Consider the following 23,841-nt stretch of genomic DNA (forward strand, 5'->3'; position numbering starts at 1 on the left):
AGCTAAATTACTAGCAAATTTGAGAGAAAAAGGAATGTAACAAGACTAGTACTGAATGTAGAACACAAGTCAGTTATAATGTTAAACTTCACTTTTACTAGTAGTTGTATCATAGTTAAGGTTCATTCTTGGCCCTCTAGATCTTTTACTTTCATGGACTTCACATGTATGTTTTTACAGCTAAACTGTTTTGCACCAAGGATTACAAAATTTAGCTCAGCTACTTACCAAAGAATGATAAATCCAGTTTCTAACTGGCACTATTTTACCATAATGATTTCAACTTGAGCTATTCAACATGAGGCTACTGTCAACATGCACACTATATCAATCTCTTTCAAGAAAAATATTTAGGACAGAATAAAGGTATAGTTACCTTCATAAAATCTTTGCAAATAACCAAGTTCACAAAAAAATGAGGGTAAAATATTCATGTAACGATTTCACACCTCAAATCAAAGGAGCCACCCAGGATACATTTGCAAATTGCAGGCTGGCAACTTTCCTGGGTTACAACTGATATAAATGTTAAGGGTGCTCTGTACAGTTCATGTACAGCTCCCATGAAAATACCATAACTCACAAATGGTTTGGGCAAATATACTGTACTTTTTTACTGGATATAAGCTACTGCACACTTTAGTCCAAACCCAACTGCTACTTTGCTGTAAAATGCAAGTTATAATTTTTCCCTTTAAACTAGAACTAGTCTTACAGTTTACACACTAGAGCCTTGATACTTTCATGATACACTGTATATATACAAAACAGTACAAACTATTGTGCATTTTATTTTTGTCTTTTAGCTTCTCAATCATCAGATACTCGACCTCTGGTTTGACACTGCCACCAATCTTTCTTTTCACTTCCAAGCTATTTGTCACCTGAAGTTGCTATCAAAAAACTGCAAGCACTCTTTTTTAGCAAAATTACTACAGTAACTGATCCAAAATTTTCATGCCTTTTGGGTGAAAAATGAGACTAGTATTAAACATAAGTGTGTAGAATAGCAAGGGGAGTGCCTGTTGCCTAACACACAGGTGCTAAAAATTCAGTAATAAGCCACAGACTAATTAACGACCGTAATATTTCCATCAACGTAAAAGATAACCTGTTTTGCTGTGTGACTTGGGAAGCCTTACACAAACTGTACAGACCACCCTTAAGGCCACTATCGATTGTGAGGATTGATTAACACTCGCATCATTAGTATGCACAACTCAGATTTGGCAATGAAAACCATTCAGATGAAAAGCATTTTGTTATCCTCGCTATCCTATTTAGTTGAAAACGTTCAGCTTTAGATGAGAATTAGTGCTATAACTCCTTCACAAGCATTTCCACACATTTTGAAGACCAAGCTTACTTAATTTCTACTTTATAAATGAAATTTCTAGCTTAAATCTACTCAATAGTAAGATTTACCAGTAGAAAAGCCATTCTGGAAGTCCTCAAAATACATCTTGTAGAGTATTACAAAAATAAATGACAGTGTGGCCTTCAAAAGCCTAGCCCGAGTGGAAATAAAAGCTTGCTGCAATGATGCTAATCACTTTTTGGCTTCATGTTTTCACCCAGGCTTTTTGAAGGTCATACCCTTTTTTTCACAGCTTAGCTCTTTTTGCATGGATAGACTTTTGGTTGGTCAGTTTTGACTCCATCAGTTTATTGGTACTGTATAGTAGGATGCTCAGGATGATTCATCTTGTATGATAGTTTAATTGCCCACATCTCATGCATTACAAAAAACATTTCAATATACCAGCCATCTCTTCTATCACAATGCATTATATTCAGTTTAGTCGTTTACTTGCTTAAGAAGACGATTATTGTTGTACAATAACTAATATTCAAATTTAAAGTCAAAATATGATTGGTCAAAGTTGTGCACTCGCACGTATCCATCCTCTCCTCCACTGCTGTAACTATAAGACACACAATGTGATAATCCACACCACAAAGAGTGACTAGGGTTACCTCTTCCCATCAGGGAGGAAGGCCAGACTATTGATGGGACCAAAGTGACCCTTTACTCTACCTATCTCTTCTTCATGTGATAGAAACGGGCATCAAACTTTCCTGCTCTAGTGGTTGTCGTGGTTACCACCATGGCTTCCTGTCCACCTCCCAACACAACCTAACACAATAGTATACATGTGTATAGACTAGCAATACACAGAGCATTTGATAAAATGTTGCAACGTAATCATAATAGATTTCTTACATCAAGAAACAACATAACACCTATGTCCCTCAACTACCCTAATAAAACATTCATCACTCTAACAGAGCAATCATTTTACCACGCAGATAGCTGAAAGTTCCAGGCACTACACCCACACAGAGGACATTACACCAGAAGAACATCAAGCGATATCAACAAAGTCTATGGAGCATGTAATTTATACACTACAAAATTCAAACATGGCCTACTGTGTATGTACAATACACAGCAACCAAATTCCTTATTGACATGTTATACAACAAAGTATCACCATGGTATTATGAGCAGCACAAACACAACTGGATATCAAAGAATAAGACAGAAGAAAAGTTAAGGAATTAACATGAATTAAATTTCATTTGTAAAAAAACTATCGACATTTTAATTTAAGCATTATATTATTAGCCTTGGACAAAAACCAAGGGCAAGTCGGTAACATGCACAGACAGTTTAAATAACCTGTATCATGTAACTATGCAGGCCACCACCAGTGATATAAGCACCCACCTATGATATTAAAGTTCTATATATGTATATGTTGCAGGGTAGCAATACAGAATTATGTCATCAACTTGGTTATCACAAAGAAACACTGTGTCCCATACATGCACAAAATATAACCAATCATTAACAGTGGGTGCCATTTGCCCACAACGTCAGTAGTATATGGATTACATATTCACTTGTCTAAGTGTGACATCCATTTACAGAGGTTCTAATAGTTCTCATGTGACAACAATAACAAGAAAATCACACACACAAGATTTCAACCAACCAAATCGATTTATTTTTGAAATTCAAACTACAATTACTGCACGTGACTAATAGTTGATGCACAAGAACTATTAGAACCTCTGCACACGTCATTTCATTGACACTCACATGATCCAGCAGAGCAGCTGAGTTTTACAGGTCGTTCGGTCTTGTAGGTCTTCAATAGATCCAAATTGTCTGCATCAAACAACTGTTACAATTAACAACCACAATCATCACTAGCTGTCAGTAGTTTATAGAATTCATTTAAAACCAATACCAACTACCGTATAGAGGGAAACTTTGGTGGGGGTAAACTTTGGCGAATAGCAAGCTAAATCGCATTTGGCGAAATAAACTTTGGCGAATTCAAGCTCAATCCATAGTTATAAAGATGCTAATCTCAGGTGCTATGAGCAATTGGCGGGTTAAACTTTGGCGAATTTGTAGCGAATCGCCAAATTCGCCAAAGTTTTCCCCCACCAAAGTTTCCCTCTATACGGTATTACATGTGGAAAATATGAGGTAATGGTGTTTAGCTATAGCATAAATAGCAATGACATCATTTCCATAGGAACTAATAGTTTTATGTACAAGCAATCCTCATTACGGGTCCAGACTTTGAGTGGCCATATCTCACTAACTCTACTTTGGTTCTTCGTGAATTTACAGTTTTCTCTTCACTATTACATTCGTGAGTGCTATCAAATCACAGCAGTACAGAGCCAGTTTGTCTCGAACTTCATTGTTATGGTTGCCCAGGCATGGTATCAATAACTTTCGTAGCGCTATTACTAAGGACCATGACAAGGTACAAGAATTTTTTCAATGATTGAAGGTTTGTATAAAGGATATACTACATGAACTGAGCCAACTACTGAACCAAGACAGGTCAAACCCATAACAAGGATTGTCCGTAGTGACATCACCATTGCGAATCCCCTTCACTATATTATCTATTTTAAGCGTCATAACCCTGTAACTCCGTGCACCATTGTTAGGCGGCTAAAAGAGATCCTTAAGATGTTAGGAATCAATGTGACAGTATTCACAGTACACCCCACAAGAGGGACCTCATCTTCAGCTGCTGCTGCTGACTCTGGGATTACCACTGGGGATATACTGAAAACAGTTGACTGGAGTACAGAGTCTGTTTTCAGAAAATACTACTACCGGTCCAGCCATGATCCTTCTCATGGCCGAGCTGTGTTATCCCGTAGGGGCACTAAGACATAGCTAGTAATTGTTTGTGTGTAACCGTTGTGATATGTTGTGCTATATGTGGAATTGTACTGTACTCAACTCCACCTTCCAAATTCAGTTGGTTGGTTGTGGGCTATAAACAACACCATTGATATGTGAGACTGAGCCTTCTGAAATATAATTTCCAAATGGCTCAGTTATTGCATGCCATTTGGGATCATATGAAGAAGGTGAAGTCGAACATATCAATGGTGCCACCCACCCATGCTCTTAACTTTCATGAGTATGGATAGCTATCAAATGGCCAAAGGTATGAAAACATGGCAGTTTTTATACGGATGCCTCGCGCATGCACAGCAGCGCACATACTTGGTATCCTAATATTTTAATGACTTAACCAGCTGTAATTCTAGGAACCCAGGCTCAACACCATTGACATACTTGACTTCACCTTCTTCATACAAGCATGCAATCACTGTGTGATCTGAGCCATTTGGAAATAATTTTACAGGCTTGTCAAATTTTAAGTACATGCAAAAGCAAAAAAAAGTGAATACTTTATCACGTCAACTAGTAACTCATACACATACCTTAGCCTTAGCACTGGTGTCCTTACTGGAGGTGATAAACATGGTAGAATCCTTGGACAATTGTAAGTCAGTGATCTGAGTTTGGTGAGGCTTGATCGATTTGACACACTTTCCATTCTGATTAAACAGACATACAAAGATAACATCAAACATCAAGGCATAAAACAGTGAGATAATTTGATGTCAACAATGAAATTAGATCTGGAAGAGATTATTGCTGGGACAAATGTGCATTTTACAAATAAACATCCAAACAGTTAGTTTCAACTAGTATATATATATTTTTTCCATCTGCAGAAGTGTACTATCTATACTAATATTGCGTTTACAATGCAGGTAGGCTATAAATCAATTAAATCCATTCTCTGAATTCGTGACTACTGTACCCATGGTTATGAATATTAATTTTGTTGAAAAACATTTGTTGAAAATGTACTCTACTGTTGACAAATGTTTGAATTTTCAAACCTTTGTCCCACCACTAAATCCAATGTAAGTTAAAAGGAGGTACTGTAGTACGAAATTGTTCATTACCACCACTAGTAACTCACTCTGAGATCATACTGTCCAACCATTCCATTCTCGTGACCCGTCAACAAATAATTATCAAAAGGTCCCCAACTGGCAGCAGTCACTTTTGACTTCTCTGCCATCACTACGTTGATCATTTCAAGTAACACAACATCGTACAAGTATATTGAACACTTCATCCCCATTTGTTCATCTGTGCTATAGTAGAACACCTTCCTTGGACTGGAGAAGCCACATGTACGCACAGCAGTCTCTGTTTTTAAATGATGCAGCTCAGAACCCGTCTCACACTCCCACAACTTGACTGAGTTATCTGCACTACCTGTGAGCACTGTTGTAGAGTCATCTGTATCATAATGAGTTAAGAACAGACAACCTTAGGGTGTTTACAATGGGTATGTGCTCTTGACAACTATGCATGCACCACCCCACCCACCCAATGGAAATTTGACATGTTATAGTTTTAATAGGCATGAGGGTTTTACAGTTAATATGTAACACTTTCAATCCATAACAGGCTACCTGATCACTGATCAATCACCCAAGCCAATATGAGTGTAACCTATGTGTACATGCCTGAAAGATTTGATAGCTGGTACGTTCTGGCTACAATTGGATACAAATCCTAGAAATATAACAGAGAATTTCAGTTACATGAGTTTAATGTTTTAATCAGTGTTATTGAATCATTTATGGCATAGTTATGCAGTTTACTAAATGGGTAAACTTGCTTGTAGAGTGGTTATTTCACATTATCATAGTAATGTGGGTGTGGCCTGTTATTAAAAAACATGCAGAAATGCTTGTGAATAAGAAATAAAACTAGCTCTCACTTTAAGATGAACGTTTTAAAACTCATAGGATAGTAAGGATAACTACACACTTTCTGTCTGAGTGGTTTTCATGACCAAATCCAAGTATTCCCACAATCAATTTAACATTTATACAAATATAAGAAAAAATTAGGAATTCTAGGGCCGGTGTATAGTGCTGCAATAAAAAGTACTGAAACAAGCTGGATCGGAGTAGCTAGTACGTAATGTCCAAATACTGTAAAACGATAAAAAGTGAATATCCCTACTGTGCAACTCACAGCACTATGCACTGTCCCTACTCCAATTTAAAATTCCTAATTTTTCCTTATACTTGTTTGTGAAGTTTTTTACAAGCTCATGACCACTAAATAGCCTGCTTTTCACAAAACCAGTCACAATATTTAAAAAATGCTAATCACAGCACTATTATACTAGATTATAACTCATAAAATAACTGATCAGTGGGCGTGGCTCTACATAAGCCTGCAGAAAATAATGGAGGTGGATTACAGACTGATGAATGAATGTGGCTACCATATGTCTACCATATGTCTACCATATGTCTACCATATGTCTACCATATATCTACAGACAGTAATTCACATAAGTGGGCATGGTTCACGCAAGAAGTAGGGCTACACTATGACTATGCATCCACATCATTACACTAATTAATTTAGCACGTAGGATCAGACCCGGATAATCTTAAAGCAGGACCTGGATGACCCGACTCGGTTTTAACATTGTCACTAAACTATATATTTATTGACTTACACGTTGCTAGTTCGCCGCGAGTTGCTCTCACTGATCGATATCAACTACCAACTCTGAAAACAAGCAGGTCATGTGTATTCAAATAGTTTGGTGCAACAACCACGTGTATTCGAATAGTTTGATGCAATATTAGTGCTGAGCATCACGATAGTTACTCATTAAGGGTGCTCGCTGATATTTGAAGCCGTTTAAGTGCCAGCCCAGAAACCACATGCAGCTATTGCATCATAATTGGCATTACTATGCATACTTGTAGTATCCGTGTTAAGCGGACATGTTTTGCGCCAGAGAACACGAGCATGTTTTTCGCTTCAGAATCGTCACTGAAGTGTTAGCAAATGATTGTCTGATGGATCAACAGTTATGAATTAATCTAAAAGTAAGTGTTATTTAAGGCAACAAGTGTGAACGCACTTTTCGCTTGTAGGCAACATGCGTTCGTGCCTTGTTTTCTCGAGTGATAGGGTATGCTGGTAGTTAGTATTGTAATTGTAAGCTGCTTATGTAGGGGACAATGTTACCAACTGGAATCACAAGGCGTTACAAGCTGCTGATGATGGCGTGCCTAGCGTAACCTATCCAAGAGCGACTTGGAGACTCCAGTCGGAGCAAGAAGCTGTTCCTTTTGTATGAAGAAGCGAAAACAGAGCTTTTTGTGTTTAGAACAGCATTTATGACATGTTATTTTGAAAAGTTGGTGATTGCGGTCAATAGGAATTTGTGTGGTTATTGTATCAATAATGTTGGGCACACGCAATCTTTGCACATGTTTACTAAAAATAAAACTAGTTTTTGAGTGATAGCCGTGAAGGCTTCAAATTTTGTAGGGAGATTCGCTGATAAATTCTCCAGAGGTCTATGTTTAGATTTTGTCCGTAGCGTTATGGCTTCATGAGTTACGGCACCGAGAACATGAGGTTTTGAATGGTGTAGCACACTTTTAGTACTAACTTCAGTTATATGTACGCTGTGTACTAATACTAAACATAGAGTTGTGAGTTATAAGCTGAAGTTTGTTAAATGTGGTTTCCAGTGCGCTACTGTGAAAAATGGAGGACCAGTTTCGATTTAAGCGCTTCATAAACTACGCATAGCTATAAAATGGTATAGGCTAGAAGAATTCTGTTTGGTTTGTGTTGAAGAGAAAGCGAAGCACTTCCAACGTAAGTAGCATATGGATTCATTTTATACATTATGTGAGTATAAGCAACAATACAAAAATTGCATGTTGTATGGCTTCAAATAGCCGCGAGCACCCTTAAATATCGCGATAGTGAATACTATCCCAATAGTTTATGAAACACTTTGCTCTTAACAAAGTCTCAGTTGTATAGCTATGATTTGCAGTCATATAGAAAGTTATTTTGCATGTACAGGACATTTGTTAATTAACTGTGTGGGCAGCCGATGAATATGGACTTTTGGTAAAGCATTTACAGGCCACTCCTTTGTAAGAAAGCTGGTAATACCAACTGTAAAACAGTATAGAAGGGTTGTTAATACCATTTTAATACAGATCTGAGGTTATCATAACTATCACGATAGTGATATCCCTACTATTGCGATATCGATAGTGATTTACTATCGCGATATATCGCACTATCGATACTATTGCTCAGCCCTATGCAATATACACCGGTAGATGGAAGCCCTACATTAGTTTATTAACACTCAGAGATAGAACTTTGACTGATGGCCATGATAAAGAAGGATAAAAGGTAAGACAATAGCACAAGCATTGTATGTTTATCAATATACCAAAGATTCTTTCTTAAGCAAACTAGAAATGTTTCTGTGAAAGAATTAGGGCTGTGGCTGTAGCCAGTTTTCCACTACGCTTGACTGAAGGTGTTAGGCAGGCAGGCAGGCAGGCAGGCAGGCAGGCAGGCAGGCAGGCAGGCAGGCAGGCAGGCAGGCAGGCAGGCAGGCAGGCAGGCAGGCAGGCAGGCAGGCAGGCAGGCAGGCAGGCAGGCAGGCAGGCAGGCAGGCAGGCAGGCAGGCAGGCAGGCAGGCAGGCAGGCAGGCAGGCAGGCAGGCAGGCAGGCAGGCTCGCTGGCTGGCAGTTAGACTAAAATCTGAGTTTTAGCAATATTTTAAGATTCTATATCTGACTGCCTATTAGTGTTTCCTTGTTTTTAATGCAGCATTTGATGTTAGATGGACTAATAATATTCCGTAAAGGTGATTTACATCGCTTAAGATGTCTCTAGGATGATTTATGAAGGCGGCATTTTAGGCGGTGCACATCATTTTTGGGGAGATCCCTACTTAAACAGTACTACTGTACTGCTTGATAGGTGCATTAAATTATAGTAAAAATAGTTTGTTATAGACGGTTTACACACGATGAATACTGAGGCACATATTTTAATAACCATTGCTAGTCTGACATTTGTAACGTACATTTTGCAGTAGTACTGAATGAGGTGAACACTTGTTTGGTCACCTCAAAATCACCCACTACCAGTATCTCTATCAGAAACAACCACTGAATACTAAATATTTCTGAATATTAAAACTTCGTGGACTTTTGACCACTAATTATATAAGTGACTAACTAGTGAACATCTCTCTATACCAAACCATCAGAATGGCCTTCAGCTCTGGAACTCACAAATGCCTGACAAGCAAGCATTTTACCATCTCATGTACAATCCCTCTACAGAGAGTATCTGTTTGAAATCACACTAAAAATATATTTTCCACATAATCACAGCTTATCTTGATGAATGTGCAAGGCAAGAGTGAGTTACAAGTCAAAGAATGCTGAGAAAGTTGTTGTGTATTCGTTATGTTATTTATTGCTTAGTAATATCATTTTGTATATAGAAAAAACAGTGCCATTAAATGCCAGCTGCTCATTGGCAGAGTTAACACAGTCCCCTATATTTCTGCTCTTGAATTGGCCATTACTATAAGTAACTCACTCAGCATGGTAATTTTCCCCAGTCTTCTGCAATTGTGCACAATCACAAAGATTCACTTTCTTGCATGGGTGCAATTGATTTTACCTCAAAAATATGGCGTCTAGTAACTGTTACCATAGATATTATACATAACATGGATTGGAAACACGCATAAATTTCTTCTATCCTCTTTACTGAACGCTAGTTGTCACAGGCCTTTTCTCTTGGTTATTTAGTAGTGTAGACATTAATTTTACATTGTCAGTGTGTAATGTTGTGTACTGAACAAGAACACAGTGTGTTTGCTAATATCAGAAGCAATACCATTGGCGACAGGTGGATAGTGGCAGGGGAGTATCAGCTTATATCTCAACAGTGTTGCTACTAGCCAACTAGTGATAGCTGTATTTGCATTGCCTATTAAATACTTGGCACATTACAATAAAGCTTTAACTGAAGTTTTACTCTGCTTGGGTAAAATAATTACAAAATATAATGCCTTTTTTGGCTGTATTATTGAAGCGGAATAGCTATACAGTAATACAACTATATCTGAGTAGTCTATTTACATCATACCTGTTATAAGTGGTGCAAGCAACAGAATAGAAGCAGTGTTGAGCATTTAGTTCCTTCAGGAAAATTACAAGTGTTCCATAACACCACAATTCAATTTAACGACGAGAATTTTTCCACCCTGCTATTCACTAAGAGCCAATGTGTCTAACCAGGCTAGCCTCCAGCTAATGTAGGTGGTAATTTACCCAGCTGTAAATGACAAACAGCACTTAGTAGCTTACAAGAAAGCAAAATACTAATGCTATAACAATTTATTTTGCGCACTGTAAGGATAGATAACACGCATTTATATGCACGTTTCCAATCCATGTTACATATAATATCTATGCTGTTACCATAGATAGGGTCCGCAATGCGAAAAATCGATATCCTCCAATCAACTACCTAACTATTGTCATGTGCTAGGCTAAGTGTAACTTGAATAACACCAGCGTGGCAGCCAAGTTTGTTACTTTCTTCTGGTAGAAAACGATACAAATGTCTTAAAATCACGTGATTTTTAGCTGCAGCGGTTCGTAGGGTTCTTCGTATGCCACGATATTCACTCTCAACATTGTTCAAGTAGTCTATCATCAACTCAAAGTATTGGTGGTTTGATTTTATTGGTCAGCTTCTGGTGGCAGCACGATCTGTGCAGCTTTTTGACGACAGACAAAATGTTTCTTCCTCTGGAGCACAGGACAAGCAGAGCAGCAACTGCGCCGTGGGTCAGCAATGACCAGTACTAGGTAAAGTACCTGCATGCGGAGTATGGTTATAATTGAAGCTTGTTAGCCATCTGGCTGAGCCATCTATATGCTGAAATTCGGCCAAAATGACGCGATTTTTGCAAACAAATACCAGAATGGTTGATACATCAGTGAGACAGTCTCCAACAGCAAGGATACGAAGCTTATAAACACCTAACAATACGGCTATCTCGCCCAGTAAACGCATAGAGCAGTCCAATGCGTGAAATAGGCACTCACGTGATTGATATTCAAATCTCCGAAAATACAACTATAATCTATTCCAATGACCTTAAAATCACTTGGAATCAAGTGACAATCAGTTTGTGTGCGTTAGGTTCAGCATCTCGACTAGCCCAGCAGTCTAAGACTTTTCTTACGATACCATCCTAGTACAAAACACACCTGCACTGGCCCAGACCACGTCTGAGTGAACAATTAACACAAATATTTACAAAAGGAGCACGTTGCATGGTTCCTATTCAGAATTGAAAGCGATTTCATGGGTATTTCCGTAATTTAAATTTCAATCACGTGAGTGCCTATTTCATGCACTGGATTGCTCTATGCGTTTACTGGGCGAGATAGCCGTATTGTTAGGTGTTTATAAGTTTCATATCCTTGCTGTTGGAGACTGTCTCACTGATGTATCAACCATTCTGGTATTTGTTCGCAAAAATCGCGTCATTTTGGCCGAATTTCAGCATATAGATGGCTCAGCCAGATGGCTAACAAGCTTCAATTATAACCATACTCCGCATGCAGGTACTTTACCTAGTACTGGTCATTGCTGACCCACGGCGCAGTTGCTGCTCTGCTTGTCCTGTGCTCCAGAGGAAGAAACATTTTGTCTGTCGTCAAAAAGCTGCACAGATCGTGCTGCCACCAGAAACTGACCAATAAAATCAAACCACCAATACTTTGAGTTGATGATAGACTACCTGAACAATGTTGAGAGTGAATATCGTGGCATACGAAGAACCCTACGAACCGCTGCAGCGAAAAATCACATGATTTTAAGACATTTGTATCGTTTTCTACCAGAAGAAAGTGACAAACTTGGCTGCCACGCTGGTGTTATTCAAGTTACACTTAGCCTAACACATGACAATAGTTAGGTAGTTGATTGGAGGATATCGATTTTTCGCGTTGCGGACCCTACCATAGATATACGACTCCTAATAAGGATTGGAAAAACAGTGCACTCAGAAATAGGCTTGTTTCGAATGTTACATAAAGAATATCCTCAGTCTTAGTATATGAACACAGAATAAAGAAGCAGCTGGGAATAGCTGCAACTGGATGCGTAATTTTAAAGGATACGGTTAACATCAATGCACCAAACAGCACCGTTATGTCCATTGTACGTTCCCAGTCGTTCACCGTTCACACTGTCGGCTTTGTATCCATTGACACGGAAAATAACAGGTCTCCATCCTTATTGTATTTGATCTGAGTAATAGCTCTCTCGTGACCATGAAGCATTAATGGCCGCTAAAATATATACAGTCACAGTATTAAAAAGTTGAAACATAACGTACCATCCTGAAAACATGGACAGCCTCTTATTAGTGCGCACTGGACCAACTCACGTGGAATCACGCGCAAGAATATTAGTCTGGCGGCGCACTCCATTTTTGCAAAGTCAAAGGGGCGGCGCTGCCAGATGCAATGATCCTTCGTCACGTGTCTAATGTTTATATTCATTGGGGTGGAGGCATACCGCCCACTTTAAAGTTCGAGCTAAAGGCTAAAGTTGCCGAGTCAGCGTACCGTTATTATAAAGACATATAGATAACCTCTGTCCGGCTGGGACCCCGTCTGAGTGGTATAACTCTTGGCACACGGTGGGGCTAGGCTACATCGGTGAGAACGCATTGGAGCGAGAAACCTTCACCATCAGCCCCATGCTGATCAGCTGAACACGGTTGACCGGTGTTTGCATTTCAACGGGCTCACTAAGTAAGTTAACATACCCCTCTATATATATATATTCACCATTTAATTTATGTATGTAAATGTGTGTTGTATATGTACTTAGTTGCTCTGGTAAGGAGGAACAGCTTATGCCGATTATCTAGAGGATAAATAATAAATCAAATCAATCAAATGTAATTGAATGGGTGTACAGCAGCGTTGAAGCCGGGTCGGGTCATCCGGGTCAACTGGGTCACATTTTCTCCGGGTCATCCGGGTCTAACCCGATTTACAAATTATCCGGGTCTGACCCGGATTGGATCACGTGAGAAACGAAATTGTTCGTTTGACGACCTGGAAACGTATAAACGCTATCGCGTAGCTCTTTTGTGAGCCACGCCCACTTATCGCGTTACAAACATACGCTCAGCCACGCCCATTTATTAGTAAGTGCAGTATGTAACACGAAACTGAGGGTATCTATGGTGAGGGGTATATGTTTTTATTTTTTATTTATTTATTTATTAATGCTTTACAGCACAAGTGCTGAAGGTCTGTAGGACACCTGGTCCTACAGCCTGCTCAAAGACTTTAGCTACTTAAGATGTGTTTGAAAAGTTGGAGAAAGGAGAAAAAATCCATGACTGGACCTAGGTAGCCTCAAACCTGCAGCCATCCAATTTAAGCTCGAACGCTTACAGGAGTCTACCAGGTGGTCAGGATGTTTTCTCCTTGTTATTTTCATGTAATTATATCCATAGGAATTCTAGAGAGTAACTCATTATCTCTAAGTACCCCAAGTAGAACCAAATGGACAATGTCTAGATGTTAGGGACTGGATAAAGATAATAGTTAGAATTGGAGTGATAGTTAAGTCCATGATCACAGATAAATTCATGTATACTGCAACCATCTACTGTAAGGTTATAGATTGGGTAGCCAGCTAGCATTGGAATCAGATACAATGTAGGGGTTTAGTTCATATTGATATAACGAAAGGGTGTTCATGATCAGCACTATTAAATATTGCATGTCTGAGTGGCTCAAGGCCATGCATGGTGGGTGGCTAGACACCCCATCCACCCCCTCTGGATCAGTCCCTGAGCTTCACAATGCTACTAAATGTTTGGGCAGCTGACCCATGTAACAAGTTTATTATTAACAAGAAGCAAGGGCTCAGGTGAACGTGAACAGACTATATAAGTGCTCAAACAATACTGAGTTGTTTGCAACATGTACATTCTTACTTTCATACCAGAGGAGGTTGGTCATGCATCATAGCCCTATGACGTACTACTATGTATAATTGCACAATAAAACATGATGTCTGAAATTAGTATCATTATTATGTAGTCTTTTGTTACATTCATGAGGAGTATGCACAATGTAGCATTTGTTTCTTGGGTATAAAAGCCACACAAAGTGTTGAGCAGCTGAAAGAAAGGTTCTGAGAACAGTAATTTTTATCAATATCAATTCACACATTAGAATACTTTATATCCAGCGATGCTGAGGTGCCGGGGTTGAATGGATTGAACTTTTCTTTGAGATCATGAGATGTTTGATGACGCATGACCAACCACCTCTGCTTTCAAACATAGGTAGTAGAAATGGGAGGGGGGAGGGCATGGCCTTCCCACTTTTATTGGACAATGCTTGCAAGAAAGATCGAGATACTCTAATAGAGCGGTTAACCACTCTAATAGAATAGTGACTTTACTTTTCCTAAAATTGTAAGAAGATAGCTATACTTGCAAAAACATAGTGAAATAATCTGAATACTTTCTCAGGGCTTCTAAAGTATGAAAATTTTCCTAGAGGCAAGTCCCCAGACCCCCATGAAAATTATCTATAGCTATCTGTTGTAGCTATGTGCTACAAACTCCATGCACTATTTAAATTTCACTGTCAAATTTGCCCTTCACTCTTTGGCCTGCTCCACTGTCCCTGACTGTTTATAACTGCTGTATTAGAGTATCTTGAGTAGAGGGAAATCAAGGTGTACGTCAAAGTGAGGGCTTAAATTCGGCTGCCTTCTCTATTACGTCTTATTGTTTTACACACAATTAAACGAGATCATATGATAAATTAATTTTGGCTTTAGTATGAAATTCCATACATTGTAACACAATCACATTGAGTCATTAGTTGTTGTGCACTGTCATGCTGGCTCCTTGTGCTATATAGCCACACTACATGTACACTATGCAGTAACTCAGTCATGGTATACATGACAAATGTTTTCATACAGAGTTATGAAAATGTTACATTTGTTTGAGACCAGATCCCACCTTTCGTATGCACAAACTTAAAACCACAAGTGGATTGCTGCACACAGGGACTATTTTTGTTTTATTACTGTGAAAGCTCAAGAAGGTTACAGAGATAGTATAAGTATTTAGTGCAAATTGGTATAGTCTCTTAGTGTTGACCTGAACAAGTAAAATACGCTGGATTTATCAATGTACCAAGGTAATAACTTCCTGATGCAGATGATATAAATTAATGGCACTTTAATTTATGCACCACTGGCTGGTCAGGTTTCTGAAACACTCTGCATAATGCACAAATGAAGTTTAGTGCTATTGATTGGTCATGGCACTGTTGTAATGGTGAATAATGAGTCATTGTGCTTATAAAATCACTAAGACTTGCATGGTCAGTCACTCAGTTAACAGTGATGTTAGTACACACAGAGTCCCAAATTTGACCGCTGATTTTCAGTACTCCATCTTTTACTTTTAGTAATAGTTAGACACTCGCAATAGGTGTCTTCAAGGATTTAAAAACCTGAGGTGACGTCAATAATTACCTCGGCTACGCCTCGGTAATTATTGACGTCACCTCAGGTTTTTAAATCCTCGAAGATGCCTATTGTGAGTGTCTAAGTGTTTTAGACAATGGCGTAGAAGCAGTGAGTTATTATAGAGAGTTCCCATTGTAAACACCTAGGGTATTTCAGCGAGCAAAGGATGTGAGGTCGCACAAGCTCGCGCGCAAGCCATGAAGCGCGAATAACTGAAGATTTGTAAAGTCGATAAAAAGTATGTTTGAGGCATTATAGATACGTGTGAATGGCAGCAAATGGGAATAGCCAGTGCCAACATGGCTGTCTTGCATGGTCTACAGAGCGTGCTTTAATATGGCGAAGGCCACAAACTGAATTAATGGCTTGTACCATGATGGTCTATAAATCCGCTGAACTACCCATGACAACAGCATACCTGAGTGTAATTTCTTTGTAATAATCTGCTCGCAATTGCTTGGTGTTTACTGATGTGCGAAATACTAATTGTCCACAAAAGGCTAATTGCATTACTGTAGGCCACATTGTGGTTGTAAACAACTGTCGGGTGTCTTACTCGGGTGTCTTACCAGTAAGACACCTGATACCAGGTTTCTTCGCAAATAAGAGACCTCCACACATCAAACGAAACACTGCATACCATTGTCTAATAATTAGATAATACAGTGAAACAGGTCAAACAATGGTTACCCACTGCCTTCAACTGGTTAATTCCTAAATGTGTTTTTGGACAAAGTGACCTGACTAATGCAACTACCTGCCTAATAAGGTCAGAAAATTTTGGCCCAAAGGCTATACGTATACTGGATTAGACAAGTTTCACTGCACCATCACTCCTATGTTTTCTGCATTATTTGCTCTCATTCCCATAACAAGGGAAATTTTGACCATTATAAGATTGTACACGGCTCCATGCTACTTAAAATTGCTGTATCCATATACTAATAATGTATTGTGTGTAGAAGCTGGATTGTCGAATCCATTCACATGTGTAATTACACTATGTAAACACATACTGTAAACTACAAACGTTTGGCATTTGGTGAATTTGGCAAGTCAAGGAAATTCACCAAAGTTTCTTTGCGAACTAGCTTTATTTTATATAGTTCCAAATTAGCTGCATAGTAAATATGCCAAACTTTTATCCACTAACCTGTTTTACATGCTGATTCACCAAACTTAAGTTGCACCAAACTTTCATCGTTTACAGTATAGCATGCATAAAAGTGTTGTTGAACACTGCTGTTTTATCTTCATAAACAGATTACGATGGATAAAACAGATCAAGTGATTTGTGCTAGTGATGTTTCTGTGTCAAGTTAGTGTTATAAACAATATGTTCTCTAACAATAATGTTATTGACAAGTTTGCCACTACATGAAACTAAAGGAAAGCTGTTTTAGTACATATTTCCTCTCTATAAGTGAATCCAATTATACCACAAATTCGTGCAATTCTTGGCATCAGAATTTTACAGTGAGAGAGCTGCTATACTATTCATTGTGTAGTCTCTAGTATGGAGTTTAAATCTTAAATCATCGTACAGTACAGTAGTACTGTATATTAGGGATCACAGAGGTTATATAGCACCTTTTCACAAAAAAATATTGACCAGAAATCAGCCTCACAATAGGTTCATGGCACCTTGGCAGTATTGGTTAGGTAGAATCAAGCCCAAAAGTGTCTCCAGAATGGCTGACTGACTGACTCTGACAGATAGACTGACCAACCAACCGACCGAAATTGACCAACCGACTGACTGAATGTCTGACTGACTGACTGACTGACTGACTGACTGACTGACTGACTGACTGACTGACTGACTGACTGACTGACTGACTGACTGACTGACTGACTGACTGACTGACTGACTGACTGACTGACTGACTGACTGACTGACTGACTGACTGACTGACTGACTAATGTCTTCAGATGAGCGTAACTAGATAACAGCTATGGCTATGGGCTTGATTTTTTCACTGGTTGATGTCGCTTCAGCCTGACAAATTCCATTTGGCATACTGCAGTATGTACAATGCACGTATCATGGACTTACCTTTCTCCTCCTTTATATTCCATTTGTTTTGCTGACAGCCCAAGGGTGTTAATTCACGGCAGCATGATGGCTTCCCTATGTGTGTAAATGAGAATTGTCCATATTTTATGTGATGACTGGATTGATTGCAGAAGCGTTTCTCCTACTGTTCTTCATTTGTAACGCTGTATAATGGGCTGAACATAGCTGCAAGTGAAACGTAATGACGACTTCACTTTTGAGTCAGTAACTGATAGTTGAGGCGCATGAATCATCCGTGGTGACTGGATTGATTGCAGAGGCATTTCTCCTACTGTTCTTCGTTTGTGGCGCTGTATAGTGGGCTGAAAATAGCTGGAAGCAAAGCATAATGGCCACTTCACTCCTGGGACACGCATTCAAACAAAATTAACTGAGGTGCCATTCTTTCTTTTGATGTGCTTTCTGTGAGTTCACCAGTCATAATAATGTTACAAAAAGTAAGCAAAAAGTATAAGAAAAAATTAGGTTTAAGTTCAATTAGGGATCATGAAAAAAGAAAGTAGGGAAACAAGGGAGGTTGCCTACACACCTGCAGATATACTAGTGGACATTTAATCCCTAATTCAGTCTATATTCAGTATAATATATTTTCATCAAAAATATACATAGAACAAATTTAGTTTATCTGACCTCAAACCTCAGTAGCATTTTAAATAAGAATCTGTTATGGAAGTACTGATGTTATTGATTCAGTGACAAGAGAATGATGGTGTGCTTGCCAGCCTGACAACAGGCCATATATGTAGCCTGATTTTGGAAATCATTCGGCCTTAATATTAACTCTTACATGAAACAATTAGAATTTTACGCTTTACCATTTTATCTTTAAGATAGTTATAGATTTGTTGGCCCAGATATTTTTGTGATTCAGTCAAGGTATTGACTGTAATCATTGTAAAACTGATTGAAAGCTTGGAATATCTATTTTGGTCATAATACTGGAGTTGTCAAATGTGACATTAAGACTGAATTTCGAAAATCTGACATATAAAGACTGTAACTGATGTGTCATGTAACCTACACATTTTATATAGGTCACAATGATAAACTTTTTTTGTGGCATTCAGTTAATTTGATGAATTACAAGCAATGTTGTCTCACAAGTGTGCGAGCGATTAAAAAACTCATTAATTAAAGGGTGTGGCACCCGTTTTGCTCATAAGTATTCATCTCAAATGAAACGGGATGAATACTCATGAGCAAAATGGATGCCACGCCCTTTAATTAGCAAAATTTTTAATCTTGCGAGATGACATTGCATTTGAGTGGTATGTACCATAGCTCCCCATGCCATGCTATCATAATTTTATATGTATCAACACTTTTCTTTATGCTGAAATTTATTTGCTTGCAGTACTGGCTTGCACTAATATAAAGAGTTGCACTTATGTCAATCACTTTGGCTGTCAACTTTTGGTGCAGCCTGTTCTCTTTCTAAACCTTTTTGGTGCAACTATAATTATGTTATATGTGTGTTTCTTAGATAATGGTATGCATAATATGTTTTGATCTTTAGAAGATAATGAGGTCTTTAAAATCCACTAAGAGACCTGCTAGATGGTCTTTAAAATGGTTAGAGATCTGCCACCTCAAGCATTGCAAATCTCAATTTTAATCATCGATTTGCTATGCTCTTCAAAGCATATTGCAGGCTAATAGCCCACAATGGACACCCAGTTACTCAAGCCAACACAAGTTTAGTTCGACTATGGGAGGTAGAATCTAATGTTGTAGCTACTTTTGGTACGATTAATGGACAAGTCCAGAGATATGAAAATTCTGTTTAGCACTTATCTGTTTTGTAGAGTGCTTTAAGCCTGTTTTGTCTTCTACTAAACTATAGACAGACATACCAAAGACCTAAATGGGTAGGCTTCCTTGTAGAATGATTGTTTTTACATTATCTGTAATGTGGGTTGGCCCATATTTGAAATCGTTTCTGGTCATCATACTGCTGTTATGCCATAAACCAATGACCTTGTGACAACTTGTTGCCATTGTAATTTACTCAAGCTGTGTCTTCAAACTGTTTTATACACTGTTCTTCACACTGCCATAGACACTGGAAACAGCTCATCAATTTCCTTACAACATTATTTGTGACCCAGTCTGAGAAAACCGGTCTTATCACCCATGTCAGCAGAATTGATTTTTCACCCAGGACACAAAGCTACATGAATAAACTATCTAATTCAGTGCTGGTCACTGTAAAGTGCTAATATTATACAACCAAGTACTAAGAATAATACGAAATGCGGTTAAAATTATGTCATTAATAATGAATGAATAAATAAATAAATAATTAAATAAATAGAAAACTACGAGGCCTAGAGGCATGAACTAAACAGGGATAGATTCGCCTGCGAATGAAGGCACAACCGTTTAATAAGTATGCCTGTTCGTGCTGATGACTTTACCGTACGTGAAATTCTATATAATGCCCAGCACCACACCCTTGTTTAATTACAGATTGCTCGAAGGAGAAGATTAGTAAACGTAGAGGCCAGAGGCCACTTTACTGGTAAACAACAGCATTACAAGTATGTTTAAATGTTTGTAACTGTGTATTTTGTGTGCAGGATATGCGCTCCAGGCGTCATGCAGTGAACAACCAGCTGATGCACTCATAAACAACCAGTTGGAACAACAAGGTAATGAGTAATGTAATACTTGTACCGGTGGTAGTTGTATTATACATCTTCATCCTTCATCTGGCTTGCTAGCTGCTGGAATTATTTTCCACTGGACTTATCTACTACTCTACTCTGAGTCTGTATAATAGCTAAACAAGAAGCCGATGTAGTGCTGCATATACAACAATGTGTAACTATCTCCTGTATGTTGTGCATGGCTGTATGCATATATTATAGACTGTGGTCACTGTGCCAATGTCACACTGCTGATATACTGGCACATCACCTGTGGCCTCCAGTTACAACAGAGTCTGTTGTGCCATATTGGCTTGATTGGGATCAATTGTTAATTGTGTCTTCACCATGTTCCTTGTTCTGCATAGCCTCACTTCACTGCTGAGTCATCTTGAGAGACACGTCACACCTACAATATATAGGTACTTTCTTGGTTTTTGTGTAGGTTGTGTTTTAGTATTGTGGTTTTCTGATGCCAGTTAAACTCCCTTGCCTGTGTATGTATGCATATGTATCATTTCCACCGGTACACGCACACTGCTCTGAGTGCTGCCTATGGCACTGTTTATACTTTCCCAATGGGTAGGTTGCAACGTTGGTGTATGTACTTGGTTGTATGTGACGCGGCCCTAGATAATAAATAATAATAATTCCACAATCAAAATCAGCTAGACTTGAGTGGTCTGGTTTTGCTGGCTGCTTTTCCCAAGCCCAGTGGCGATCCGTACGTGCAGTGTGGGGCCTTAGTGGAGCTCTGGTCAGCCTGGGGATGGCTGTATGTGGCTGTACAGCTCTGTGGTGTTGAATAAGTACCTTTGCTGTGAATTTCCTTTCATTTTAGCCAATTTTGAGACCTTAATGGCCCAAGACGTGGCGTAATTCATCCCTACGCCTTTCTTTTCAATTTTTAAACACCATCTTGCCTGCCTTCTATGCCCCCTGCCTCCCACCCATTTTGCAACTTGCCTGATATAGTCAACCTTGGTTTAAAATCTATCTAAAATGGCAGGAAACTTAACTGTTGGCTAGTTGCACAGTGGATGCTGTGGAAGGTAAGGAGTTGGTGTAAAACGTGTGAAAATTTGGTACACATAGCTTCAACCATTGGCAAGCTACAACACACTAAATACTTAAAACCAACATTTCTTGATACTTTTAAATAGGCGATAAGCCCGGTTTTTGTTCTATCACTGCTTTCCCACTGTGATTCAAGTCCATCTTGAAGAAGCAGCAGTGATAAGGTGCAGGCTTCAATTTCTTCAGCTCTTCGACAAAAACATGTTCAGTCTTCCACTTATATCTTTATCATTGTGTGACAATTCTAAAACAACTGATAACCTAATCCCACAATGGCTCCACATATAAACCTATAAGTCAGTTAGAGACCACACTCTCAGATCATTGTGTGCTGTGAGGAAAATCAAAAACAATGACACTGATTGCCAAGACACACAGTTAGTGTGTAGTACAGCCAAAAATCTGGTACATTACACTGTGGCTATATACTGAAGGGAAGAAAGATAATATGTTTTTCATGCATGCAATCCTTTCTTTGTTCCAGTAAAATATATGCTTGTCTGTTGTGTGCCTACACTGGTTGTACTTAGCCACATGATCTTGATATGAACATCAGGGGCAGATCCAGGGAAGTTCAAATGGTTCCATGGAACCCTTTTTTGGGAAAGCCTTAAAATACTTGATGAGCTGCTTTTTACACTCACTAAACCATTCTCATTGCATACACATATAGTGACAAAAACATTCATTGTATCTCTCTTTACAGCAAAATTGGTACCCCAGCATCTTCGTATGCAAATAAAAATTATTGTTGTTTTAATGTTAGAAGCTATTACAACTGTTTCTAAAGACTATAATTGCACTTCTAAAGGCCTAGTGGTAAGATTTAATCATGAAACTTTGCTGGAGAGTGATTGTTTGCTATGAAACGCTACTACTTAGATAGACTACATGAAACTACAATTATCATGTTTCAGACTTGAGCCCCCCTTTTTAAACGTCTGGATCTACACTTGTACATGCATGGAAAATGTATTCTTATTGCTTGATTTAAGGCATCAAAAATGTTAGGTAACTACGTGCCCCTGTTGCATTGCTCTTGTGTATTGCCATGCCAAATCATGCATTACATATGGAAGCGTATAAGGAACTGTAGTGTACCACACACATTTATATTCAGAAACACGCTATAATTTGTTGCAATTGTGTGTACTGTTGTAGCAATGTTCAACGTTGACAGCTCACTATCATCATTAGAGGAGAGAGATTATAGCACTCAGGATGATCCACACCAACTGTATGGACAACATGTGATTGATAAAATGAAAAAGAAACCTGGTTAGAGTTATATTCAACCTTGAATGTGTATTAATATTATACAATTTGATTTAAACAGAGTTCTCCTTTTTGATCACACATTACAATCTGTTATATCAGAGCATTATTCCAAACCCTCGACTGTCTATAAACATATTAAGCCAACATATCAACATCAGTAGAAGTGTGGCACAGTACATTATTGATGGAAGTAGCCGTAGAGTTCGATGTCAAAGGATTATCAATGTATTATTGGTTAACCTCAACAGTGTCCGAGACTATATGCAGTTTTGCTTCCAATTGAACACTATATCTGCATTAACTGATCTTCCATGTAAAATGATTAGAGGTAAGCACTGTTAAGTATGTTGACACTCCTGAAATTAGTTTGATTGTTTCAGTTACCAGACCACTGCATTAGTCTTAAGACTTCACCACGAATGCTTTACTATTGGTACAGCCAAGTAAACAATGTTATAAAATTGTTATATTGCATACTTTCTTGGTGCCTTCTTCAGCTCCCATCAGACTATTAGTACATGTCCTACACATTCATTGCTGGTTGTAGAGAACGCTCAGTTAGAATTAGTTTGGCTATAGCTAATGTGTAAATGTCATACCGTGCTTTCCATACAGCATGTACCCACACAATACTCTTTGGCACTTTGATCCTCCCTTCAATATTGTTATGACAATAACTACAGTATATACTGCATTACATATATAACAACACTTCTGTTTATGCTTTTATATTTCTCCCTGTAATTGTAGAGTTTTGGAAGAATGGAAACTGGAATAAAGCTGCAACAGTTCATCCTAAACTTGCTTCATCTCTTCAAAGTTATGAGGCAGAGTCACACAATTCAAAAAGGCCAGGCAATGTGGAAAATGGTATGAAAGTTGTTCACAGCTGACATCTTTACAGATGCTTTGGGACTACACTGAAGTGCCTTTGTGTG

General features: G+C 38.6%; 1 protein-coding gene, 1 long non-coding RNA gene and 1 pseudogene across 4 annotated transcripts in view; 2 read left to right on the top strand and 1 right to left on the bottom strand.

Annotated features, from left to right (window-relative positions):
- Window positions 1-1,699: 1,699 nt before the first annotated feature.
- Window positions 1,700-14,590, bottom strand: LOC136242287 (eukaryotic translation initiation factor 3 subunit I-like; annotated as a pseudogene).
- Window positions 7,180-7,607, top strand: LOC136242108 (uncharacterized). The gene is made up of 2 exons (XR_010694478.1): window positions 7,180-7,269; window positions 7,318-7,607. It is a non-coding gene; the product is annotated as an uncharacterized lncRNA (long non-coding RNA).
- The window catches only part of LOC136242105 (uncharacterized), a 52,696-nt gene continuing 41,647 nt past the window's right edge, over window positions 12,793-23,841 (top strand). For 2 of the 3 annotated variants that reach the window (XM_066033493.1, XM_066033496.1), the window contains exons 1-5: window positions 12,793-13,062; window positions 17,087-17,141; window positions 22,787-22,903; window positions 22,962-23,231; window positions 23,654-23,773. In XM_066033493.1, coding sequence (XP_065889565.1) covers window positions 17,093-17,141; window positions 22,787-22,903; window positions 22,962-23,231; window positions 23,654-23,773 — 556 coding nt within the window. In that variant the 5' untranslated portion in view covers window positions 12,793-13,062; window positions 17,087-17,092. The remainder of the gene's footprint in view (window positions 13,063-17,086; window positions 17,142-22,786; window positions 22,904-22,961; window positions 23,232-23,653; window positions 23,774-23,841) is intronic. The other variant, XM_066033494.1, reaches the window with a different exon arrangement.

Source organism: Dysidea avara, chromosome 13 (genome assembly GCF_963678975.1).
Source record: "Dysidea avara chromosome 13, odDysAvar1.4, whole genome shotgun sequence".
In the NCBI taxonomy this organism is placed as follows: domain Eukaryota; kingdom Metazoa; phylum Porifera; class Demospongiae; order Dictyoceratida; family Dysideidae; genus Dysidea; species Dysidea avara.